This window comes from Orcinus orca, chromosome 15 (genome assembly GCF_937001465.1).
Source record: "Orcinus orca chromosome 15, mOrcOrc1.1, whole genome shotgun sequence".
NCBI lineage: Eukaryota > Metazoa > Chordata > Mammalia > Artiodactyla > Delphinidae > Orcinus > Orcinus orca.
Genome location: NC_064573.1, coordinates 71703574 through 71729591, shown reverse-complemented (window position 1 = coordinate 71729591; position 26018 = coordinate 71703574). Strand labels below are relative to the sequence as shown.

General features: G+C 45.1%; 1 protein-coding gene across 3 annotated transcripts in view; it reads left to right on the top strand.

Moving 5' to 3' along the window:
* The window catches only part of SVOP (SV2 related protein), an 85627-nt gene that overhangs the window by 22688 nt on the left and 36921 nt on the right, over positions 1 to 26018 (top strand). For all 3 annotated transcript variants that reach the window (XR_004477815.2, XM_004281377.3, XM_033408601.2), the window contains exons 3-6: positions 655 to 740; positions 2191 to 2289; positions 6695 to 6766; positions 13030 to 13154. Coding sequence is in view for 2 of the 3 variants with exons in the window: in XM_004281377.3 (XP_004281425.1) it covers positions 655 to 740; positions 2191 to 2289; positions 6695 to 6766; positions 13030 to 13154 (382 nt within the window). In the remaining variant the exon portion in view is untranslated. The remainder of the gene's footprint in view (positions 1 to 654; positions 741 to 2190; positions 2290 to 6694; positions 6767 to 13029; positions 13155 to 26018) is intronic.

Here is a 26018-nt window from a genome sequence, read left to right as displayed (position 1 = left end):
ATACTATCCAGGAAACTCCAGACTTCATTCAGATTTCACCAGTTTTCCCAGCAGTGCTGTTACAGGAACCAATCCAGCACACCACATTGCATTTAGTCTTTTCGTCTTTCTGAAAACACTTATGAGCTTCTAAATTATATCCTCATTTTTTTCTGAGTATACAAATAATATGTGTTTATTTAGGAAGCATTCAGACATGATCGAAATGTACAAAAAAGTGAATGCTGACAGATAACCCTCTCGACAGTCTGTGGACACTTGCTTCCCGTGGTCCATCTTGCTTTGTTTTCTTAAAATTAGCAATATATACATCTTTCTATATCTGCCCATTTTTAAACAGATGGGTTGTATTTCATAATGTAGATATATAAACATTTAAATATAATATATAAAATAATTTAACCAATTCCCTGTTGATAGACATTCTGGGTGGTCCAGTTTTTCCTTTTGTAGAAACAGTGTTGCATTGGACTTTGCAGCAAGATATACCTTCATGCTTGCTGGAAGGCTTTTCTAGGATAAGTTCTAGAAGCAGCAGGCACTGCCTTTAAAGAGCTTGGCCAGGGACACCCCCGCCCCCACCTAGGCCCCACACACTAGGACAACTGCGAGATGCACTGACTCCTTCCTCCACCTCCCCCTTCTCCTTCCCAGATACTTTCATGGTGGAAGATGCGGTGGAAGCCATTGGTTTTGGAAAATTTCAATGGAAGCTCTCTGTTCTCACCGGCTTGGCTTGGGCAAGTATCTCTGGGGACAGTGACCTCACCTTCAGTTTCCAAGGAACACGTGTGCTGCTCAACTGGCTTTCCATGGTCTACATGGAAGGACACAGCTCCTTCCACATAGAGCCTTTGCTTGAATCAGCAGAGTTTGGGTTGAGTGACCCTGGGTGATAATGAAGGTCTGGGGGTTGGGGGCTGCGGAGGTTAGGTGTGGTTGACAGTTGCCCTCAAGGAGAAGTTGAAGCTTCTGGTTAATCAAGTGGTTCTCAACCCTTTGAGGCTCAGGGCTTCTATAAGATTCTGATGTCATCTGTGAGGCTCACCCTAGAAAAACATGCACAGATCAAAATGTGCCTTTGTTTTAAGGGACTCATGAGCCCTCGTCAAACTCCCTTAATCTACCTAAAGCAAATAATGCATCTGGACCGTTAATACAATTGAAATTGATTTTTGTGACTGGTGCAAGACTGAGATTTAACTACATAGTTTTCCAAACAGTCATCAATTTCCCCACATCATTTTTCCCACTAATTTGCAGAGCCGCCTTTATCATCCACCACATTCCCACGGCTACATGGGTTTGCTTCTTGACTCTCATTTCTGTGCCGTTGCTCTGTCTGTTTAATCCAGTAAAGGTACCACTATATTTAATTACCAGGGCTTCCCAGTATGTTTTAATAATGTTAAAAGGTCACTCATTAACTATACTGACAATTCTACATGAACGATGACCAAAGAGAAACTAGTTTTTAATTGAGCTATAAGAGAAAAAGGTCATTGTCTCTCTACCTCTATAAAAATGTTCTTCTGATTTTCGAAATATGATATCTTACCACTTCATTCGGGGAGTGCCCCTAAGTTTTTCCAAACACGGGAGAACACACACACACAAAGAATGTTGAATGTCTAGTTGTCAATTCCTGCATGGCACCACACTGTTTTAACTACTGGAGCTTTCAGTGTTTTTTGTTTTTTGTTTTTTTTTAACATCTTTATTGGGGTATAATTGCTTTACAATGGTGTGTTAGTTTCTGCTTTATAACAAAGTGAATCAGTTATACATATACCTATGTTCCCATATCTCTTCCCTCTTGCATCTCCCTCCCTCCCACCCTCCCTATCCCACCCTTACAGGCGGTGCTTTGTTTCAGTGTGTTTTTAAAATTTAATTTATCTATTGTATTTTTGACCGCTCTGCAGCGGCATGCGGGATCGGCATGCAGGATCTTACTTCCCCGCCCTGGTCAAACCCGTGCCCCCTGCGTTGGGAGGGTGGAGTCTTAACCACTGGACCTCCAGGGAAGTCCCAACTTTCAGTGTGTTTTGATGTGTGATAGGGCACTCAGCAGAAGGTAGAAGAGGGATTTTTGTACGCACTCGCTTGGGGTCGTGGACTTGGTGAGGGGCCAGCCGTCCCCGGCCCGGGCAGCATCCTGGCCTCATGATGTTTGCTTGCTCCCTGCAGATGGCCGACGCCATGGAGATGATGATCCTCAGCATCCTTGCGCCGCAGCTGCACTGCGAGTGGCGGCTGCCCAGCTGGCAGGTGGCGTTGCTGACCTCGGTAGGCAGCCCAGCAGCTCTTTCCTGTTGTGCACATTTCTGGTCCCCCCGGGGGGGAGGGGTGGTTTCTGTAGGATGTCCCCCTCCTCCTTCTGCTGCCAAGGACTCAACAGAAAAGACTTAAACCCTGAATGGAAACACCATTACCTCAGATTCCTCCTGCCTTGTCCATCTCACGTATCCTGGCAGCTTTGCAGCCAACTCTAACCTCTCCTGGGGGTTCCAGCTACCTGAGGGCCCCAGATATCCTGCTCAATTGCCAGGAAGCTGGAACGCGCCTGATCGTATCACTTAAACCTTATAAGCCTCACTCTTCCAAAAAGGAGATGCCAGTTCCTCCCACATGAGGGTGACTTGAGGATTGGAAACAACATAGTACATGTTCAATAAATTGTAGGAGCTGCTGCTCCCTGGAACTAAGGCTTGGAGGAGCATGAGTCAGACGCTTAATTTTTGTCAGAGATAGTTCAACGGCAATCTTCTAAAAGGGAGGGGAATGGCCAGGCTGGATAAGAGGATAAAAATAATGATACCCACAAAAGCTAATGTTTATCGAGCATTTACAGTGCAAATGGCTTTATATACACTGTATACAATATATGTGCAATATACATTGTGCTTTTTAATCCTCACAATGCTATGAGGTAGGTACTATTATGAGCTGAGGAAGATGAGTGCAGAGAGGTTAAGTCACTCACAAAAGGTCACACAGCCTAGCTAGTGGCAGAGTCATTGCTGACTAGGAATGCCTCCCAGAATGCTGTTTTTCTACGGACAACTGTTCTAGAATGGCCTGAGTGCCTTTGGCCTTTGGCGACAAGGCAATAAGGAACTTCATAAGCGCATACATCTGGATTTTTGTGGTTTAGTTACCTTGAGATGTGTGACCTTGAATGAGACACTTTCGGCTCTATTGCATCATCTGCAAAATAGGGGTGATAACGCCTGCTTGACTTCGGATGGTCAACAAAACCCCTAGAGTGCCTAGCCCATGGTAGAGGTCGGGTAGATGATACTTCTTTCTTATATTCCTCATTCTCACTAATACCTCCTAAGGAATAATCACAGGTCTGTGTTTTTGTGATGCGAGGCCTTTTTGATCCCTTGTCAGTGGTTCCTAACAGCCACCATTTATCAACGAGCACTTACATGCCATCATCTGTGCTAGGGGTTTTCTATGCTTTACTTCTTTAACCCTCTCAACCTATGAAAGAGGTGCTGTTATTACTCCTCCCATTTCTACAGATAAGGACACTAAGTCTCAGACAGGTGCGATGACTTGCCCAAACTCACACAGCCTATCAGAGGCAGAGGCAGGATTGAAATCAAGGCCAGGCAGACTCAGAGCCCCTGCCCCCAGCTTACTGCCCTGGATCACTTTCCTATGGTATCAGGTTTGGACTCATGGGCTAGTAAAGCAGTGAAGTTCCATGGCCAAGTTTTCTGCAGAAAAGTTAGGGCACTGCAGGAGCTGCTTCAGCTGCATAAAGTACATAAGAAGGATGAGACTGACCATCGTTGCTGTCACAGGCAATACTGTGTGAGATTACCGTAATTACTGTGATATATAACCAGTACTCTGCGGTGCCTAGGTCTCCCCTGGGAGAGTGAGAATGGGGGAAAACGGGTGTTTACAGGGATGCTTGACTCTTTCGGGATGTAAGGATATCATTTAGCACATGACTAAGCCCACACTTTACCCCAAGACAGTAATCATCAAACACTTTTGCTCTCGCTAATCTAGAAAAGAATTGTGTAAAAACTATGCAGCCCCCAGGAGTCTCACAAGTTTTTAAATTGACGTTAAAACTTTAAAATTATAGTTGCAGCTTATATAATTTCTGGAGTATTGAAATATTAAAAGTTCAAATTAAATTTTCATATCACTCTTTTTATTTTTTAAAAATTTATTTATTTATTTATCTATTTACTTATTTTTGGCTGCGTCAGGTCTCTGTTGCTGCGCGTGGGCTTCTTCTAGTTGCGGCGAGCGGGGGCTGCTCATTGTTGTGGTGTGTGGGCTTCTCATTGCGGTGGCTTCTCTTGTTGCGGAGCATGGCTCTAGGCGCGCGGGTTTCAGTAGTTGTGGCTCACGGGCTCTAGAGCGCAGGCTCGGTAGCGCACGAGCTTAGCTGTTTGGCGTCATGTGGGATCTTCCCAGACCAGGGCTCAAACCCATGTCCCCTGCACTGGCAGGCAGATTCTTAACCACCGCGCCACCAGGGGAGTCCCATATCACTCTTTTTAATGTGTCCAGTGGAATTGAAATATTTATCTGCTACCCACCATCACCTGTGTAAAAATAACATGAATAAGCTCTTCAGAAGAATTTGGAAATTTTGCATTGTTTTGTTTTCTTCTTGAACCGGTATTTTCATTCCATTTCTCCAGATAATTTTATCTTAATGTAATGTTTTATTATGCTTGAAAGTACTTCATTTGTCACCCTATCATAGTTTTTGTGACATTTTAAGTTATTGTTTTTAATTTTCTGAGATCATAAGGTTCTGAGTATTAACATTTTTCTCCTGCAGTAAGTTATCATGATAATTTTTAGTAATAAGCAACAGATCAAAACAAGATAGAATTAATTTTGATAAATAATTGCTAAACATAAGTCACCTTATCAGGAACACACCTCTTCATGAGGGCTACGGAGTGTTTCCCAATTATGTCATGCATTCTTGAATCGTTACTTATTGCTAAAATGAGACAGGGTTCAGCCACTAGGCTACTCCTACTTTTCATATTTATTGAATGGATACGAATATGAAAGGCTTTGTTCACATATAAAGACTTTGGGGGGAGGAAACTGAAGGAGTTTTGTAATAACTCAGTAAACTAATGCCACTTGATGTTTTTCAACAACTTCCAAGTTTCGTGCTGAAGAGCACACAGCAGTCGTTTATGAAAAATTATTTTTAGTGATCTAATTTGCTGACAGCTTGATTAGGCTCTCCTGCAATTTGGTTAAAAATAATAAAATGGGGCTTCCCTGGTGGCGCAGTGGTTGAGAGTCCGCCTGCCGATGCAGGGGACGCGAGTTCGTGCCCCGGTCCGGGAGGATCCCACATGCTGCGGAGCGGCTGGGCCCGTGAGCCATGGCCGCTGAGCCTGCGCGTCCGGATCCTGTGCTCCGCAACGGGAGAGGCCACAACAGTGAGAGGCCAGCGTACCGCAAAAAATAAATAAATAAATAAAATAAAAAATAATAATAATAAAATGGAATTGGAATCAAGATGACTTGCGAAAGGATTTGTAACTGTGTCATTGGTGTCCTTTCAGAGGCATCCTGGAGGGTTTAACCTCAAAGCAATGTGCTGTGAGCTGCATTGGGAGGATGCGGTAGGGAGAAGTGGGGGAGGGGTGGTTGAGAAAGGGAGGAGGGAACTGGTGAGACCCCTAACCTGTTCTCAGGAAAGAATCTCTATAGAAGTTGAGAACTTGGAAATGAATTCCTTTAAAAGTATCCAAATCTGCTTCTCCCTTGGAACACCTCTGTGTAGCCGGTTTGGAGCCCTCTGCTCTAGGCCATGCCTGGAGGAATGCTTTTGGGTTCAGACCACACTAAGCAGTGCCATTCCCGTCTCTGGGCCTCGGTGGCCTTATATGTAAACTGGGGATAATAACAGTACCCACTCCTTAGGGCTGCTGTGAGAATTAGGTAAGACAAATGTAAAAAGCATTCAGTGTGGTGTCTGACACTTGGTGAGTGCTCCGGAAAGGATAGAACAGTGAAGAGAGCTCTAGTCGTCCTGTTTGGGTTTAAGACCTGTCTCTACCCTCTCCTCCCTGGGATAAGAGCAGGTTTCTTAAAACTTCTAAACCTCAAGCTACCCATCTATAAAATGGGTATGAGCATTTATAACTCATCTGCTCTGATCAAGGGTTAACAACGGAACAAGGACTTTGCCCAGCACACAGTGAGCACTCCATGGTTGCTGTCTCTTGCTAATGGCTTACAACTCCCATCCTAACCTCCTGTCTCCTGTTTTCATATCCTCCAAACTCTACCTTGCAACCTTTAACATCTTTTTAGCCATAAGACATTTCTTGGGTTTGGTGAGAAATTGGTAAAATACTAGCTCTGCAGCCATGCAGCCTGATTCCAGCCCAGGCTGCATCACTTACACTTGTGTGACCCAGGCCATGTGACCTCCCCTCTCTGAGTCTCTGTTTCCTCATCTGTGAAATGGGGATAATAATAGCACCCGCCCCATAGGATTGTTGTGAGGCTTAAACAGTAACATGAAGCATGTAGACTAGTATTTGCATCTCAACACGTTCTCAGTAAAGCTTGCTTCATTCTTATTACAGGAGTGTGATGTCACACTTTCAATTTGGTATTCCTTTTCTCCACGATGCTCCGTGTCATTATCTAACAGAAACTGTCTTTGCCCACACAGGTGGTTTTTGTCGGCATGATGTCCAGTTCTACCCTCTGGGGAAACATCTCAGACCAGTATGGCAGGAAAACAGTAAGGCAACTTCTCCTAAGCTCGTGTCCTCTGGGTTATCTTTATGATGGCATTGACAAAGTAGCAAAACTTATGCTGACTGAGCACTTGGTGGGGGTCTAATTAATTCAGGGATACACTGAAGGGCAAAGAGAAGATGTTGCTCTGAGGCTGTGGACTCTTGAAATCACATATCCCTAGTGGGACCCAAGGATGTGCATTTCAGAACGTAGAAGATGCTGGTGGTGCCCACCCCCATCCCCTTGGCGCTCAATCTGTCTGTGCCACAGTTTCCTCATCTGTCAATGGTATAATAATAGTTTTCCCCATAGGGCTGTTACGGGGAGTAAATGACCCTTGTGACAGAAAGCTTTTGACACAGAGGAAATGTTTCTTCAATTTCCATTATCCTTCCTATTTGCCAAGCTCACGGTGCCAATACATGGCAAGGCCAGTGTTAAAATGCAAGTGCATCTGGCTCCAGAGTTCACATCCATCACCTTGACCTTGGCTGCTGGGAGACATCACTGAACGATTCCCTGGAATTCAGTTGATTAGTTGAACATTCATCCACCCCAAATAGATGAAGCCTGGAGGGGGCTGCCTGCAGAGGGTTCCTCCAGATCTCCTGAGCAGCTTGCTAAATACCACACCCAACATAAAGCTGGCGTGACCGGAGAGAGAGCGAGAAAGCGCGGCCAGATTAAGAGCCTCCTTCTCCCCAGCATGGAATTCTGGCCCAACCTCGTGGAGGATGGATCCGGCTCTAATTATAAAGCTTCCCCAGAACTCCTCCAGGACCAGCAGGCGAGCCAGACAGCTGGCGAGTCTTGGCAAGCTCGGAGAACCTCCTCTTAGCTCCCTGATCTTCCTTGGCTCAGCTGGGAGGTTTCTGTGAGGGCGTCTGCTGCGTGACTTTGCAGGAGGATCACATATGGGGTTAGGACTCGGTGGAACGCTTTTTTTTTTTTTTTGCGGTACGCGGGCCTCTCACCGTTGTGTCCTCTCCCGCTGCGGAGCACAGGCTCCGGAAGCACAGGCTCAGCGGCCGTGGCCCACGGGCCCAGCTGCTCCGCGGCATGTGGGATCTTCCCGGACCGGGGCACGAACCCGTGTACCCTGCATCAGCAGGCAGACTCTCAACCACTGCGCCACCAGGGAAGCCCCAAGAACGCTTTGATTCCTACAGAAGTTTCTACAGCCTGGGGACTTGTGGCAGCCGCAGAAAGGAAGGGCGACTGTGGGTGTGTGGCCTTGCGCAGATGGAGATAAACGCATCCGGGTTCATAACGTAGCGCCCCCTGTCGAGCGAGGTAACCTTGAGACAGCTGCTTTACCTCTCTGAGCCTCAGTTTTCCCATTGGCAAAATAGGGTTAACAACAGTAAGAGCTCAAAGGATTGCTGGGAGGATTAAATAAGAAAATGTAGGGCTTCCCTGGTGGCGCAGTGGTTGAGAGTCCGCCTGCCGATGCAGGGGACGCGGGTTCATGCCCTGGTCCGGGAAGATCCCACATGCCACGGAGCGGCTGGGCCCGTGGGCCCGTGGGCCATGGCCGCTGAGCCTGTGCTTCCGGAGCCTGTGCTCCGCAGCGGGAGAGGCCACAATGGTGAGAGGCCCGCGTACCGAAAAAAAAAAAAAGAAAATGTATATAATACACTTAGAACAGTATTTACAGATGCATGGTTAGCCCGTGATTAATGGTAACTACTTTTGGTTGGGACTCGAAAAAAAAAGATTTAGAATGTGATTAGGTCATCCTCTAGTTCAAAGGCTACAGGACCACATTATCTCTAAGGAGGTGGCTGGCAGGCACTGGGCCTCTCTTTTCAATATTTTGAAGATCCTCGGGTTTCCTTGCCTGTGACTATTTTCCTTGTGCTTGAGAAAGATTGGCGAGTACCAGGAGACTTGAGCCAGACAGTCCTGCAGGAGACTGAGCAATGCTCATGGCGATGAGATCAGCATGCTCCTCTGGGGTTGCAGGCCTGGCATCCAAGTGGCAGCAAGATGAAAGCCTTTCCAGGCTCCAGGTGGCAAACAGGTGGGCCATGAGCCAAATGTGGCCCCCAGATGTGTATGATTTATCCCATGCAATGCTTTATGGAATTTTGAATCAGTTGCCTCCGTTTCAAAATTCACATATTTTTGCATAAAAGTAAAAAGAGGTGTGGGTTTTTGGAAAGCTGCGTTATCCGGCAGCTTGGGATCCACACTCTGTGATGTTAGCTTTCATCTGGAGCTGAGGCTGGCAAGGCAGGGCAAGTTCTCTTTCATTCACCCAGGCCCACCTGTCCTCGCTGCATTTACACCTGCATCATGTGTGTATGTTCTCTGCCAGAGGTAATGGGGAGCCATCAAGGGTCCTGGAGAAGGGGAGTGGCTCATTCAAAGTACAGCTTCGGGCATTAGACATCCTGGCTCCAGTTTTGACTCTGCTGATCCTGAACAAATCACTCAGCTCCGTTGGCCCTCAACGTGCTGATTCATAAAGTGGTCATGAAAATAACGTCTTTCCACAGGCCACTGTGAGGATCCAGTGTAATGATGGGGCTGCGATTTAAGAAATGCAAATGAAAGTTCCATGAAGTCAGAGGCTTCTGGCTGTCATGTGGCCTGCCCTAGCCCAGGACAAAGCCAAGTGCTTAGCAAGCAGTAGGCTGTCAATGTGTGCAGAGTGAATGGATGAATGAATGAATAATGTATATTAGGACCTCAACTGCCAGGCACACAACAGGTGCTCAATACATGTATAGTGAACAAATGAGTGAATGAATGAATGATACATTTCAGTACCTCTAGTGCTGGGCACACAGCAGGTGTTCGATACCTGTGTATTGAATAATATATATCAGTATCTCTAAGTGTCTGGTATACTGCAGTCACTCAATACATGCTGATTGTTGAATGAATAACTGAATCAGCAAATTAATGAATGTATAATATCTATCCATCTATCTCTAGAGCCTGGTATACAGAGGATGCTTAATAAATATGGAAGGAAGAAAGGAAGGGAGGGAGGGAGGGGTAACAATCTAAAAGGCAGAACAGATGTTAGGTAGAATGAAAACTGTAGGTAATGAGAAGCCTAAAGGACATTTCTGCAGAGTCCCCAAGCAGTGCTTAGATGGGGCTTGTTGGCACTGCCGGTGCCTTTGCAATAGCTATAACAGTACTTCCAAACGGTTGCTGAGTCCTCATTTTCTGGGCAGCTGGAAAGCCCTGGCATGGGCGGGCAAATGCAGAGCCAGCTGTACCCTGCTATGACCTGGCAGGACAGATCAGCCTGCTTGTCTTTGCTGCCTGGTATCGGGGCACCTGGTGACCTCACTGGGATAGCACAGTTGCCGGGCAGCCCTGTGAGAGAGGCTTGGCTGTCATGTGCCAGTCTGGGTGCCCTCCTCTCTCCCCTCTCCTCTTCTCCTGCTGTTTTCCTTCTGTTCTTTTATTTTCTCTGCTGCTAATGATGTCTTGTTACTGATTCAAGACTTGTTGGGTTCCAAGAAAGAAAATCCCTATTAAGTTAGTTTAAGCCAAAAGAAAGGAACCAAGTATATGTGTGGCAGGTACCAATATCATAGCCCTGGGTTTAGGGAAACAGAAAGGTTGCTTTATTATTTATTAATTATTATTGTTATTCATCATTACAATAGATCCAGGTTTTCCTGGGCTTGAATAATTCCTGCTCCACCTGTTCTCTTATATACTTAATATCTCTCTTTATATCAACATTTTTTTAAATCCTCAAATGCATGTTTTTTGAAAAGGAAACTTGATAGAGTCTTAAATGGGAAATCAATAGCAACTGCACTAAATAGGAAGTATCTGCAAAAATAAATACAAAGAAAACAATGTTATAAAATTCTAGCTGGGGGACTTCCCTGGTGGCGCAGTGGTTAAGAATCTGCCTGCCAATGCAGGGGACACGGGTTCAAGCTCTGGTCCGGGACGATCCCACATGGTGCGGAGCAACTAAGCCCCTGAGCCACAACTACTGAGCCTGCGCTCTAGAGCCCGCGAGCCACAACTACCGAGCCCTTGTACCACAACTATTGAAACCCACGCGCCTAGAGCCCGTGCTCCGCAATAGGAGAAGCCACCGCAATAAGAAGCCCGCACACCACAACGAAGAGTAGCTCCTGCTCGCGTCAACTAGAGAAAACCCGCGCGCGGCAACGAAGACCCAACACAGCCCAAAATAAATAAATAAATTAATTAATTGCAAAAAAATTCTAGCTGGTATGGTTGCCCCACTGCCCTCTCTGTTAAAGTGAGAGATTAGCAGATGTTTAAAAAGGTGTTAAAGACAGACCAGCTGGGTTAAGAATCCACCTGCCAACGCAGGGAACATGGGTTCAAGCTCTGGTCCGGGAAGATCCCACATGCCGTAGAACAGCTAAGCCCATGAGCCACAACTACTGAAGCCTGCGCGAATAGAGCCCTTGCTCCGCACAAGAGAAGCCACCGCAGTGAGAAGCCCGCGCACCACAGCGAAGAGTAGCCCCCGCTCGCCGCAACTGGAGAAAGCCGGCGGGCAGCAACGAATACCCAATGTAGCCAAAAATAAATAAATAAATTTAGAAAAGAAAGGCAGACCAGCACCACATGGATACTTCCTCTTGGGCGTAATCAGACAAGTGAAGGTTCAAATGAAAAGGAGATCGCCTGCTTGCAAGGTGATGCAAAGTTATTTAAAACATTCTCTCTTCCACCTAAAATTGTTTTCCAAAAGACCTGAAATCATCTGGTAGACCTCCAAATTCCCTCTCTAGTCCCTTTTAATTCATTTTCATTTTAAAGCTAAAATTAGTATGTCTTACACTTTCTCCCTGAAGCATGGGGGTATGGGGAGCTGGCAGAAGGGTGAGCTCAATCCTACAGATTTAGGAAGAGTGCTGCCAAGGGAGGTCTGCTCAGACCTCATGTGGCGGGTCTAAAATTCATGTTAAATTTGCATTCTACTCCATAATACATTTGGTGTTGGTTGTGTTATAAAAACTCTATCTTAAATTACATTCACTCTTAATTTTTTCTCAGTCTCTAAGGGTAATTGACACTCCAGGAATATGTACCAGGTTTGTCCTGCAGTATTGTGTTCCTAGGTGGTTTTCAACCCCATCAAATACAATGTCTTTTTGTTTTTGGCTGCACCACGCGACTTGCGGGATCTTAGTTCCCTGACCAGGGATCGAACGTGGGGCATGGCAGTGAAAGCACTGGGTCCTAACCACTGGACTGCCAGGGAATTCCCTACAGTGTCCCCTTTATTTAAAAAAATTATAAAATTTTTAATAGTGCCCCTAATAATCCAGAAATTATTTCAAAGATAAAATAACCTAGCTGCTTACACAGTTTTAAAAAAGAAGTCAGGGACTTCCCTGGTGGTCCAGTGGTTGGGACTTCATGCTTGCACTGCCAGAGGCAGGGGTTCAATCCTTGGCCAGAGAACTAAGATCCTGCAAGCCTCGCGGCATGGCCAAAAAAAATTAAATAAAAAAATAAAAATAATAAAAAAGTCAGTTATAATGCTCTAACTATGATACAAGGGAGAAAATTTTTAAAGGAGGTAATTAATAAATTTACTTTCAATATGCAAATATTCACACACAACTCTGCCTAAATCCTAAAAGGAAGTAGTTACTATTTGCCCCAATTCTTTATATCTGACGTTTTGAAATAAGATTCAGATCAATCTATTCATAGATACACATAGAAGCCCTATGTGTGCAGACAGATGCCGAAGTGTTCCCTCAGTCACTCAACTATCACACACAGCGTTGCCATTGGCAACACGGTTTTCGGAAATGATGAACCATTTTGTAAAATTCTGGATAAAACAAAGTGTATCCTCCTTTGATTTACCTAGAAGTTGCATTCCTGAAAAATTACGTGACCCACCTTCCAAAATCCTGTTTCTATGTAAACTAGAGTGAAGGTCTAGGCGCTGATAACCATAAACAGTTTTCAGCTGCACGATGGTAGGGCGGGAAGTTTGATTCGAGCTGGTGCAGGACACAGGATAAGTCTTTATTAGGTCTCACGCGCTGTGAGACATCTAACATCTCTGGGATGTATCTGTTAAATGCCAATCATTGGGACAACCAAGAATGACCCACAGTTTTCCCCCACACCCCTCAGGGTGGGTGCCACCCATGCAGAGAACCCCGGGCATCCCCTTGGCTGTGTGGCTCACCCTTTACCATGACCCTATTGGTGACTTTGAACATGTGCAGGGGACATGTGACCTGGAGATGCTGAGAAGCCCTGTGTCTTCCTTCTCCGCAGGGGCTGAAGATCAGTGTGCTCTGGACCCTGTACTATGGCATCCTCAGTGCTTTCGCGCCCGTGTACAGCTGGATCCTGGTGCTCCGGGGCCTGGTGGGCTTCGGGATCGGAGGGGTCCCCCAGTCGTAAGTAAAGACCCAGCTCTGGCCACCCAGCCAGGCAGCCAGCCAACTATGTTCAAGGCCTCAGAGGGATGCAAAGATGGTACATACACTAGGGCTTCTGGTATCCAGGGGCTCTGGATGGAGCCAGAGAATGGTGTCATTGTCAGTATTATAATGATTACCAACAGCAAAAGCAACACGGTAGCTGGAAGGTCGTAGATGTGAAATGATAATAAAGATAATAGAGCTAGCATTGATTGGACGTTTCTCTTTTACACAGCACAGCAGCCCCAGAAGATGTTGGGGGGGGGTGTTGAATTAGTGCAGTCTCCACTTTACAGCTGAGAAAACTGAGTCTCAGAGGGTGAAATCATTTGCCCAAGTCACACAGGCTGCAGGTGGAACTAAGAACCTGAGTCTGTCCGCCTGTAACATCTGTGCCCTTAACTACACTGCGTGCTGCCTCTTACCCTCTTCTAACCTAACCAGGAGGCAGGGGATGGGGCTAATTATCTGTAAGTTATGTGTTATTTTGTTGTTGCTGTTGTTAAGATGCTGAGAGTAGTCAGACTTGTAGGAAGAGGTCACTGTCTCCTGGGAGACTGGGGAATCCTGAAGCAGAGGTTGGCAGGTGGTGGCAGGTGGACCGAATCTGACCTGATTACTGGGTCTCTAAATAAAGTTTTATTGGAACACAGCCGCACCATACATTTATGTATTATCTACGCCTGTTTTCATGCTACAGCAACAGAGTTGAGTTGTCTCAGTAGAGACTGTATGGCCTGCAAACCTGACATATTTACTATTCAGCCCTTCATAGAAAAAGTGTGTTTAGGAATTCTCTGGCGGTCCAGTGGTTAGGACTCTGCGCTTTCACTGCCGAGGGCCTGGGTTCCATCCCTAGTTGGGGAACTAAGATCCTGAAAGCGGCAGTGTGGCCAAAAAAAAAAAAAAAAAAGTGTGTTGACCCCACTCTCAAGGATGATGATTAATAGCCAATATTTAGTGTTTATTAAGGAGCAGGTGCTGTTCTAAACAGTTTGCCCAGATTGTCTCATTTAATCCCCCAAATTTCCCTATGAGGTAGATTCCATTATTAACCCCATTTTACAGATACAGAAACTGAGGCACAGAGAGGTAAAGTAACTTGCCCCAGGTGACACAGCTACAAGAGGCAGAGCTGGAATCTGAACCCACTCCCTCTAACTGCAGAGCCTGGGCTCTAACCATTGCATTTTACTGCCTTGCTATGAAGGATTAAAAGGATTTGGAAAGACCCAGAGGAGACTGGGGAAGATGTAGGATATCTCATAGGAAGGGAATTTCATGAAAAGAGGAAGCCGTAGCTGAGTCTGAGGAAGGCTAATGGTCCAGTTCAGGTAGCTTGTTAGGCTGAGATACATGAGAATTGAAAACTGAGATGGGACAGATAGACCGGGGCAAGCTTCTTAAAGGTCTTGAATCCCAGGCCAAAGGGATTGTCTATAGACAGCGGGGAGCCACTGAAAGTTCTTGAGCAGGAGAGGTACTTTAAAAGTATTAATCTGGCAGTGGTGGGTGGGACAGGTTGGAGATAAGGAACCCTACTGCAATAATTGAGGAAAATTTTGCACAAAGACCAGGTGGTTTCTTTCTAGTTTATTCATTCATTTAACCAATATTTCTTGAGCTTCTGCTATGACCTGGGCCAGTGCTACATCCTGGGGGTACAGCAGTGAGCCAAACAGGCACGGTTCCTGTTACAGGCTGGTGTCCTGGGAAACAGACTGAGATAGAAATTTGTGTGCAAGAGGGGGCCAGGATCAACACCTGTAAGGGAGTGAGAAAAACGGGCACAGGCAGAGGGAGAAGCTGAGTGGCAATGCGATTGTAACAGCCGATGGGGGCCTCAGCCAATCCTGTAGGGGTTCGGAAGCTGGGATGGCTTTTTAGGGTTGTTCCAAATTGAGGCATGGGGGCTGGGCCTTTGTACCCACACATCAGCCACCTTGGATGTGGGCTGTCCGCAAGGAGGGAACATGACCTTGGGGAAGTCAGCTATTTTTGGCCAAGGCAATTCCTGCAAGGGCCTCAATTCTGAGCTCTTAGCAGGCAGTACTCCTGGTCATTCCAGAGGGACCGTATGCCTCAGCCCTGAAGGGGGAATCCAGGCGCTGCATCACAGCATCCACTACAGTCCATTCCCTGGACCCTTTGGATGTGCTCGCATCGTATAGTAAGTTCACCCCGTCTGGGAACAGCTCCTCCAGGATTCTGGTTGGTCTTTTCCCTGAAAAGACTTATAAAAGGATGGCTAGTGAGACAACTTACAGTCCCTGCTGTGGCTGCTGGCCTCATGACTACAACCGATGTGTATTATTCTCTGCCCTCTGCCACCTATTCTAGATTCTCCTCACCTTTGGCTAGTACCTCTGCTGATCTAGATGAGGCCCCTTGTTACCACGCCCTTCTCAGGTCATTGCTGCTGCCCGTCCATTTAACACCAAGACTGGGCAGGGGGATTACCAAGCGATGTCCTGTGTATCACCTAGGTACCCAAGTAGATAACAGTAATCCTACCACCTCCTGATGCTTAGGATCAATTCCTGGGACAGAATGATGACTCTCTTTCATGGCTACTCATTTCTTGACACAAGGAACCCAAAGTCACTAGGTGATAGCTGTTGCTTAAAGTTATTGGATTCTTGCTGCGTACACTGGTGGAAGCATATTCTCTCTAGGAACCAGGACCTCCAGACCCACAGAGCCTAGAAGATGCAGAATGGAGGAAGCACAGATCCCCCCAAGTGGGTCACTGGGAATGATGGCAATGAAGGCCACTTCTACTTCGACTCTTAGATTTCCAGAACCATGTCTTCTTTCTACACAGCACCATGTAATAATCATTGATTTAAGGGTATATTGTGTCCTAGAAGATAGTGCCCCGTCCTCACAGGGTATCATCTCCAAGCTGACACCTCCACGGCACCTACAAAAGGCTGCTCCGTCACTCAGGCCAGCAGCTCCAGGGCGGCATGTTATGTGAAAGGACCAGTGGATTCCATGGTCATATACCCACTGCTGCATCTCCTTTGTTATGCATCGGCTCCCTTGGTCCCATGCACTAGGGGATCCTGTGTCAATGGGTCAAATACTTGGAAAGCCCTCAGATAGTAATGCTGCCTGAGACCCTGTGGGCAGGAAAGGCAAACCAATACCCAGAATATGTGCCATTTCCGGTCAAGATGAATCACTGCTTCTTCCCAAATGGAAGATGTCCAATGTAAAAAACTCGCCACCAAGTGACGTGGGATGGTTCCATCCTGAGGGCTCCGTGTTGGTCTCTGTTGCTGGCAGACTGGGCTTTTGGCAGCAGAAGTGGCAAGATTGGCTCTGGTGGGTGAAGATTGGGGTGATGCGCCCCTGCAGCCCCTGCCCTCCGAGGGTCAACAGCTCAGTGATTGACTTCTTGAGCCTCTGGAGTGTCACGGTTTGGGGAGGCTGGGAGAGGTGATCTCAAAGGAGAACGCTAATACTGAAGCAGGGTGCTTGGATCATGGGCTCCAAAACCAGGCTCCCCTGGCCCTGTCACGTAATAGCTGTGCATCCTTAGGCAAGTCATTAAGCCTTTCTACACCTCAGTTTTCTCATCTCTAAAATGGGGATAATAGCATACCTACCCCATGGGTCACTTAGAATGTTAAATGGCAACACATGTGAAGTGCCCAGGACAGTGGCTAGCAGACACTCAAAAACTGTCAGCACGCAGCTCGTCTGCTGAAGGCTTTGGTAAGAGGCCCAGGCATCAGTGAGATGGACGACGGACTCGGTGTATAATTATGGAAACAACAAATGTAGAGGAAAGGAGATGTGAGAACATGGACTTAACACAGGGACAAATCCAGACTGTCTGCCACTTAGAGGCTCTCAGTTCAACTCCGTCCTTCCCTCCCTTTTTCATTATTGATCTTCCAGGGCTGTGCTCAGTAGGCATTTGACATGGACTCTTGGATCTGGGATGAGCTTAAAAACCACTGGAGCTTAAAGCAGAGGCCGTTAAGCCAAGTCCATTAATCTGGGCTGGCAGGGGCTTGTGGCCAATGTGCTCCACTTCTGGCCTGACTCCACGAATTCCTCTAGTTATAGCCACTGTCCCATTCATTCATGAGCCATTCATTGACTAGGGGACCATTTTCCCCTCATGCTGGAAGGAATGAGATCACAGAGGTACACATTAAATTCCTCTCCCAGGGATGCTCGGGGAGATGGCAACAGAACAACCTCCAAACAGCCCCCTGGATTTTCTTTCCATATGACGAAAGGGAAAGGAACCAGGGATTCAGAATGTCCACAGTGATTCTTTTTCAAGATGGTGCCATGAGAAACGCTCTTTTCTACGTCCTCTTCTTCCGCATTTTCTGGAAGTGACATAAAAGGTATAAGAAATAAATCTTGAAGAGTGCTGGAAAGCAAGAAAAAGGTGCTATCAGCAGAACAGAAATTTTGAGGAACCTCTGGAAGACTGTAAGCAGATGGGATTCCAATGGCAGAATAACTAGAGGAGAGAAAAAAAAAATCCCCTAAAACTGTGAAGGGAAGAGATCTTCAGGCAGAGAGTACAGGACACCAGGGAAATAAAATTAAGGACACAGAGCAGCTGGAAGGGCCTTTACCCCCTTACCTGATGTCGTGAGGGTCTGAGCTTGCCTACCTGCTCCCTTCCCCCACACCCCAAATGTCTTGCCTCCCCATTTAGCTGTTCATTTACTTAATGCTGCTATAGCCCTTCTGTCTGTTTATTGAGCTATTAGTGCATTCCAGGCACATGACCATTTTAAACCCACAAAACCTTAAGACGTAGATATGATTACCTCCATTTTACAGGTAAGAAAACTGAGGCTTTAAAGCAGTAACATGTGTAAGATCACACGGTTAGTAAAAGGAGGGCAAATAAAAACCACGAACAAAATTACAGAAGAGGGACTTCCCTGGTGGTCCAGTGGTTAAGACCCAGCACCTCCATTGCAGGGGGCACGGGTTTGATCCCTGGTTGGGGAACTAAGATCCCGCATGCCGGGTGGCGAGGCCCCCCCAAAAAAAAATTACAGAAGAAATATTTAGCCACCCAAGAGACTCACTGGTTCCCCAGCACTTTCACGCCAGCTATTTACATAAAAATAATCATGTCTTAATTATGCAAAGCTCTTATCTAGTTATAAAAATGGCTCCCCTAAGTTCATTATTTGGAAACATTTAGTCGAAGATATTTTTTGTGTAATTAAATGTAACTAAGAGTTTCCATTCATTCAGAAGGACTTTACCCAGTCGCCACCTCACAAAACCAAGTGAATAAGATTTTGCTATATAATTGTTAAAAGCTCAACAATCACAAGTCCTTATAATGTACTCAAATTTTTAGTATAAATACAAATTATATTATTAAAAAATTTTAATTGAAAAATTGTTTTTCTTTCAGTTTTATTGAGATGGAATTGACATTCAGCACTGTATAAGTTTAAGGTGTACAGTGTAATGACATATATCTTGCAAAAGATTAACACAGTAAGTTTAGCTAACAGCCACCAATTCATATAGAAATTATATTGTTAATAAGGAACCCATCCCTCTGCCCTAATTTTTGCCTTTCTAACTCCTCCTCTCCCTTTATTTCTTCTTTCTTTTCTCTCTTCCCTCAGAGTAGGTGTTCACATTGGTCCTTGGTGATAACAGTAACATTAGTAGTGATGGTGATAATAATAATGTCAGTGGAGTGCTTGCCAGGTGCAGGGCCCATGTTAAGCTCTCTCTTCACACTACCTCTTCTTGTCCATTGGACAACCCTACTATCCCCATTTTACAGCTGAGAAAACTAAGGCTCAGAGATCCTGAGGGATTTGCTTAAGGTCAGATGGTTTTTAAGTGGAATGTAGAGTTACCTTTTGCTTTGTAACAAACCACCGCAACACTTATGGCTTAAAATGGTAACAATTTATTTAATTCACAAAACTGCAGTTTGGCCATTTGCTTGTTCTGGTCTCTGCAGGGCTTTTACTCTTGTGTCTTTTGTCTGCTGGTGAGTTGGATGGGGACTGGCTAGGCTACTATCGCCACAGCTGACTCACCTCTGCTCCACAAGCCTCTCACCTGCCTTCCCCTTTGGTAACCATAAGGTTTTTTTCTATGTCTCTGAGTCTGTTTTTGTTTCGTATATAAGTTCATTTGCACCTTTTTCTTTGTTGTTTTTTTTTTGCGGTATGTGGACCTCTCACTGTTGTGGCCTCTCCCGTTGCGGAGCACAGGCTCCGGACGCGCAGGCTCAGCGGCCATGGCTCACGGGCCCAGCTGCTCCATGGCATGTGGGATTCTCCAGGATTAGGGCACGAACCCGTGCCCCCTGCGTCGGCAGGTGGACTCTCAACCACTGCGCCACCAGGGAAGCCCTGCACCTTTTTTAAAATGCCACATATAAGCGATATCATATGATATTTGTCTTTCTCTGTCTGACTCATTTCACTTAGTATGGTAATCTCTAGGTCCATCCATGCTGCTGTAGATGGCATTGTTTCATTCTTTTTTATGACTGAATAATATTCTATTGTATAAATATATCACATCTTCTTTATCCATTCCTCTGTCGGTGGACATTTAGGTTGCTTCCATGTCTTGGCTATTGTAAATAGTGCTGCAATGAACACTGGGGTGCATGTATCTTTTTGGATTATGGTTTTCTCTGGGTATATGCCCAGGAGTGTGATTGAAGGATCATAGGGTACCTCTATTTTTAGTTTGTTAAGGAATCTCCATGCTGTTCTCCATAGTGGTTGTACCAATTTACATTCCCGCAAGAAGGAAGAGACTTTAATCCAAGCAAAAGAGTTAAATGTAACTTTATCATTACAAACAGTACATTTTTGTTTTAGAAAATGCAAATAGGCACCGAAAAATAATAATCACCTCTAATTGCACATCCTGCCTCACAAAAAATATACAAGACACAGGTTGGCACCAGGGCAGATGGTTTATTATTTCCAGTAGAGGGTGCTGTGTATTTCAGCAGAAATGCCACTTACCTTTGAGATGGAAGCCTGCCCTACCTGGCATCCTACGAGTGAGTGTTTTAGCCGCTCTTAAAGACGAATACCCCAGGTAGCTGCCCACCTGTTCTGCCTTGAGAACTGTCTCAGAAGTTGCTTCAGATTGGTGTCTAGAATAAGCTGGTTCACAAATCTGTCCTTGGCGCTGCTGTTTCCCCCAAAGACCAAGCAGAAATGCCAGACAGAGATCACAGGTCATTTCCTTCCCAGGCATGTGATCCAAATGGCAAATCTCTAACTGCCAAGTGCTGTAAATGCGATTATTCGCAGTGGGGAGTTGTTTGTGCCCGTATCAGCTGCTTCTTGGCATTGCTAATTTCATCGCTTATTCTTCAGCTCTTCAATGTGATTGTAATAATCCCCATACTTTGGGTGAAGCTCACTTTGGGTGAAGCGACTCTTTCTCATCATGAACTACTATAAATAATGGCCAAACGTGGGGTGCAACAATGACAGGAAAAGATGTTCCTTGTGGCATAGGTTGCAAAAACAAGAAGTTGAAAACGATCTAAGTATTAATTAATAGGTCACGGCTATTAAAAAATAATCTGGTAGCTCTACATAGATTACTATGGAAAGATTTCCAGACTGTCTTATCAGGAGCAGATCCTGACACAGAAATTCAAAAGCAAGGCGTTTCCTCTGGGAGACACTGCAACACATCCTCCAAATTGTCCCGTTCGAGGGACGAGGCAACTGTCATTTGTTAAGAGCTGCTCCTGGGAAGTTTGACTTCCTTGGCACTTCTGGTCTGCCACATGGGTTGGCAAAGCAAGCTTTAATGACCAGAGAAAGTGCTCAGGGAAGAGGTACGAGTGCTGGCAGTTGGAAGGTGGACTGGCATAGCCAGAGGTGGTGAGAATCGGGGCATTTGTATGGGTGGAGCACTGGCAGTATGCTGCATGTGTGAGCAGAAGGGAAGGAAGGAAGGGAGGGAGGGAGGGAGGGAGAGAGGGAGGGACGGAGGGAGGGAGGAGGGAGAGAGGGGGAGGGGAGGGGGAGGGAGGGAGGGGGAGGGGAGGGAGAGAGGGAGTGAGGGAGGGGAGGGAGAGAAGGAGGGAGGGGGGAGGGGAGGGAGGGAGGGAGGGAGAAAGGGAAGGAGGGAGGGAGGGAGGGAGAGAGGGGAGGGGGAGGAGGGAGGGGAGGGAGGGAGGAGGGAAAGAGGGGGAGGGGGAGGGAGGGAGAGGGGAGGGAGAGAAGGAGGGAGGGGGGAGGGGAGGGAGGGAGGGGGAGGGAGGGGGAGAGGGAGAGAGGGAAGAAGGGAGGGAGGGAGGGAGGGAGGGGGGAGGGAGGGAGAGAGGAGGGAAGGAGAGGGGGAGGGAGGGAGGGGGAGGGAGGGAGAGAGGGGAAGGGAAGGGAAAAAAAGATACTCTGATGTTTAAATTTATTATTACTGTTATTATTATATAATTAATTCCAGCATATATTCCCCATACTGTACATTTCATACCTGTGACCCATTTATTTTGCAGCTCGAGTTTGTGCCTCTTCACGTCCTTCACCTAATTCTCTGCTCACCTCCCCTCCCTACGGCCCCAGGAACCACCTGTCTATTCTCTGTACTGTATCTGTGACTCTGTTTCTGTCTTGTTATGTTTGTTCATTTGTTTTGGTGTTTAGATTCCACATGTGAGTGGAATCATACAGCATTTGTCTTTCTCTGTCTGACTTATTTCTCTTAGCATAACACCCTCTAGGTTCATCCATGTTGTCGCAAATGGCAAGATTTCATTCTTTTTTGTGGTTGATATTCTATTGTGTATGTATATATATTGATATAAATGCCACATCTTCTTTATCCATTTATCTGTTGATGGACGCTTAGGTTGCTTCCACATCTTGGCTACTGTAAATAATGCTGCAATGAACATAGGGGTGTACATGTCTTTTCGAATTAGTGTTTTCATTTTCTTCAGATGAATACCCAGGAGTGGAATTGCTGGCATATGGTAGTTCTATTTTTAATTTTTTGAGGCACCTCCATACTGTTTTCCGTAGTGGCTGCACCAATTTACATTCCTACCAACAGTGCACGAGGGTTCTCTTTTCCTTCATCCTTGCCAACGCTTATTCCTTGTCTTTTTGATGATGGCCATTCTGACAGGTGTGAGGTGATAGCTCACTGTGGTTTTAATTTGCATTTCCCTGATGATTTGTGATGCTGAACATCTTTTCCTGCACCTGTTGCCATCTGTTATGTCTTCTTTGGAAAAATGTCTATTCAGTTTTAAATTTATATATTCATTTACATAGAAAAGGGGCTGGAAGGTTGCAAAGCAAACTGCTATTAGTCATGGCTTTGGGGAAGGGGAATGGAAGCAGGGGTAAGGAGGAAGAGGAAAATTCATCATACACTCTCTCTTCTTGCATATTGCTAAATTATTTACAATGAGAATGCATTCATGTACTAATTCTGTGCCTAAAAAAGAAAAAAAGGCTGCATGTTGTAAGTTCATTATAAAAACAAATCCTTGACATCTAAGGACAGGATTAGCTTTGCCCTTAGAATATGCTACTGCACATTTTTTTCATGGTTAGTAATTTGATTTTAATTTCGTGGGGAAAATGTAAACATGCTTCCTATTTTATTATCAGTATTGATGTTTTTAAAATAATATAAGCACACCATTTGGAGAACAGAATAAAATTTCCGAGTCATTCATGGTAATCACTGTAATCTTTTACAACCACTGCAATTGGTCTCCATTCTCAGAGCTGAGTGAATGAAATTCCTCATGGTTTTTGTTGGAGAGGCACTTGCAGGACTATACATTGGAACAACTTTTTAGGAAGCACTTTGATGATATATATCAAAAGCCTTAAAATGTGTACCCTTTGACTCAAATTCTTTTACAGGAATATACCCTAAGGAAACCACATGCAAACAAAGATTTAAGACGAAGGATGCTTTTTGAAGTATTGTTTATAATTGTGAAACCACCTAAATAGGGAAGTGAGTGATGGGCTGCATAATATAGACAGACCTAGGTTAAAATTTTGGCTCTTCTACTGACCAACTTACTAGCTACGTGATCCTGGTCAAATAACAACTTATCTGACACAGATATAAAGATGAAAATAGGGATTAAAGATAGACACACACAATGGGAATTATAATTACCTACCCCATTGACTTGCAGCATTTATTGAGTGAGATAATTCATGTAAAATATCTAGAAGAATGTTTGGGCACATAGTAGATCCTCAATAAAAGGTAGCTATTATTAAGGAAAATATGGTTCATGAATATGATAGAATCTATGTGTGTAAGAGGATTTAAAATGGCATGGAAATACTATTTATAAAGTCAATAAAAATAGGGTTCAAAATTCTTGAATATGATCTCAGATAGGGGTTCAAACAGAGAGAAAGAGAGAGATGAAGAAAAGAGAGAGAGAAAGAGAGAGACAGAACACCAAAACAGAGAGAGAGGATTTACTAAAACGCACTGCGAAGTAAGACTAAATGACATTGACTTTTTCTCCATGCTTTTCTCTACATAGAGTATAGCTGAACTACTAAAGCACTAGCTATCCCTCTGAGGCTCCTGAGAATTCTTCCTTCTCTGGACAGAGGCATCTTTTATCATAACCCTAAGAAAGACTTTTACCAGTGATAGAACTATTTCTAGATCTTAATGGTATTGCTGAGGCCAACATTTAAAAAGGTAGATGCTTTGCAGGGAGAGGTGTCATGGGTTGGGTTTCATAGAAGCAGACAGACTGAGGCAGAGATTTTTGTACAGGTAATTTATTCAGGGAATGCTCTCGGGAGGATCCTGTAAAAGAGTGAAAGAGGCAAGAAAGGTGAAGGGAAGAAATTAAGGGCGGATGTGGTTTCAGGTGACATCTAGACTCAGCTTGATCCCATAGGGAGCTGGAGTATTCATTGTCTCATAGGGTCTGTCCCATCTTGAGGCAGGGAATGAGCCTTTTGTACCCAACACTAGTCTTCAGCCTGCCCTGGAGAGAAAGGGCATAACTCCCAGATATCTCTGCGGTGAGGCCACTCCAATTACTCAAAAGCAATCCTAAGAGAGAGTTGCAGGTATGAGCTGTTAGAAGCAGCATCAGATAGATGGGCCCCATGATCTAGTAAAGGGATCCCAGGAGCTCGAGATACACCATCTGCCTCAAAAGGGTTAATGGAAATAAGCCTCCCTCTACCCCTCCTCCCTTATGAGGAGCCAGGAGAGTAAGTAAGACGAGGTCATCTAGTAGCTCGGTTGTCTGGCTTAGGTGGGAGATGAGGGGAAAGAGAAGGGCTTATCTTCCTAGCACAATGGAAGGGAGCATGGGGAGTAGTTTAGAAGTTTCCTTTTCTTCCCAGCATGCCCATTAGCTGAGCAAGTGAAAGGGAGGGGAGGAGGATGTGGAGGTAGATGGAGGAGGCAGCCAATATGGTTGCGACATTGGTTACATTGAGTAGACAAGTGAATTGATGGAGTAGATGGGAAATATTTTGAGGATAATGAGACACGGAATTCTCAATGTTGGAAAAGAAAATTGCATGGAAGAAGAAGAAGAAATTGGAAATTTAAAGGTTAGAAAGAATCCTAAAGTGTTGGACTGGTACTGAAAGTATCAGTATGAACTCATTGTTTTTAAAAATACATATACACAGGTATTGAAATAGATATAGATGTATGGTGTGCATGTGGGAAGAGAGAGCGAGAAATAGAGACGCCCAGAGAAAGGATGGATGAATAGATGATAGATAGATAGATAGATAGATAGATAGATAGATGGATGGATGAAAGATCTCTTAGCTGTGTCCACTGGGAGGGCCTAGAAGCAATGGGAACCCCCATAGCAATGAGCACACTGAACACTCAGATCTTGGTTTCTAAACACCATCTTCTGCCAAAAGGAAGCAGGACTTCTTAGAAAAATGTCTGACCCCATGGTTGGGGCAAAGAAAGTACTAGATGAGCCTGGACATCTTTTTGTACAAGAAAGTAAGAAAGAGCGCAAGGAATGATGGAGACGTGTCAAAAAGACATAGGAATCATCTTGAAAGGGCTTCCACTGACCAGATCTGGGACAGTCTGAGCATCAAAATAATAAAGACAGTAATGGATTACAACCCATTGAATAAAACAGGAATCCGCAAGTCCATACTGATGAAATGAATGGATAGGTGGGTAGGTAGATAGATATATGGATGGATAGATAAATGAGACAGGAGAAAAGAAAGCTCTTCCTTACAGTAGAATGTCAACCAATAAATGTAGAAGGAGTTATGGAAATAATAAATACAGTTTGTCATCATAGTGGTGGTCGATTCAGGCAGAAATAGTCAAAAGATGGAATGCTAAAGCTGGTGAGTAGAGGTTCTGTGGGGAGCAGGATATTGACATAATCTCTGAATGTTCCCCCATAAAGTACTTCTTAATCACAAATGGAAAATTGATAACTTTAGGATGGAAATATCTATCAGAAAACTTGACCTGGTGATGAAAGTTAATATCACCAATGATGGGACTGCTTGACATCATGTCCCCAGTGTGAGGCACTGGGAAGAGTTCAGCATCATTTCTGTGAGGTTCTTGCCAAGAAGACATGGGCTGAGTCTAGTCACAGGGAGACATCAGATGGACCCGGGATGAGGGGCATCCTGCCGTATGAAAGGCCCCTACTCCAAGACTATTCAGGACTTGAGTGATAGGGGAAATCTAAGGAACGGTTCTAGATTGAAGTTGCCCATCATCCCACCACTCTTTTTTCACCTACATTTACTGGGTTTTGGGGAATGCTCAATGATAGTAGGTATTAAATTTGAGAACCATATGGGGTGGTGGGGGGAAGTTGGT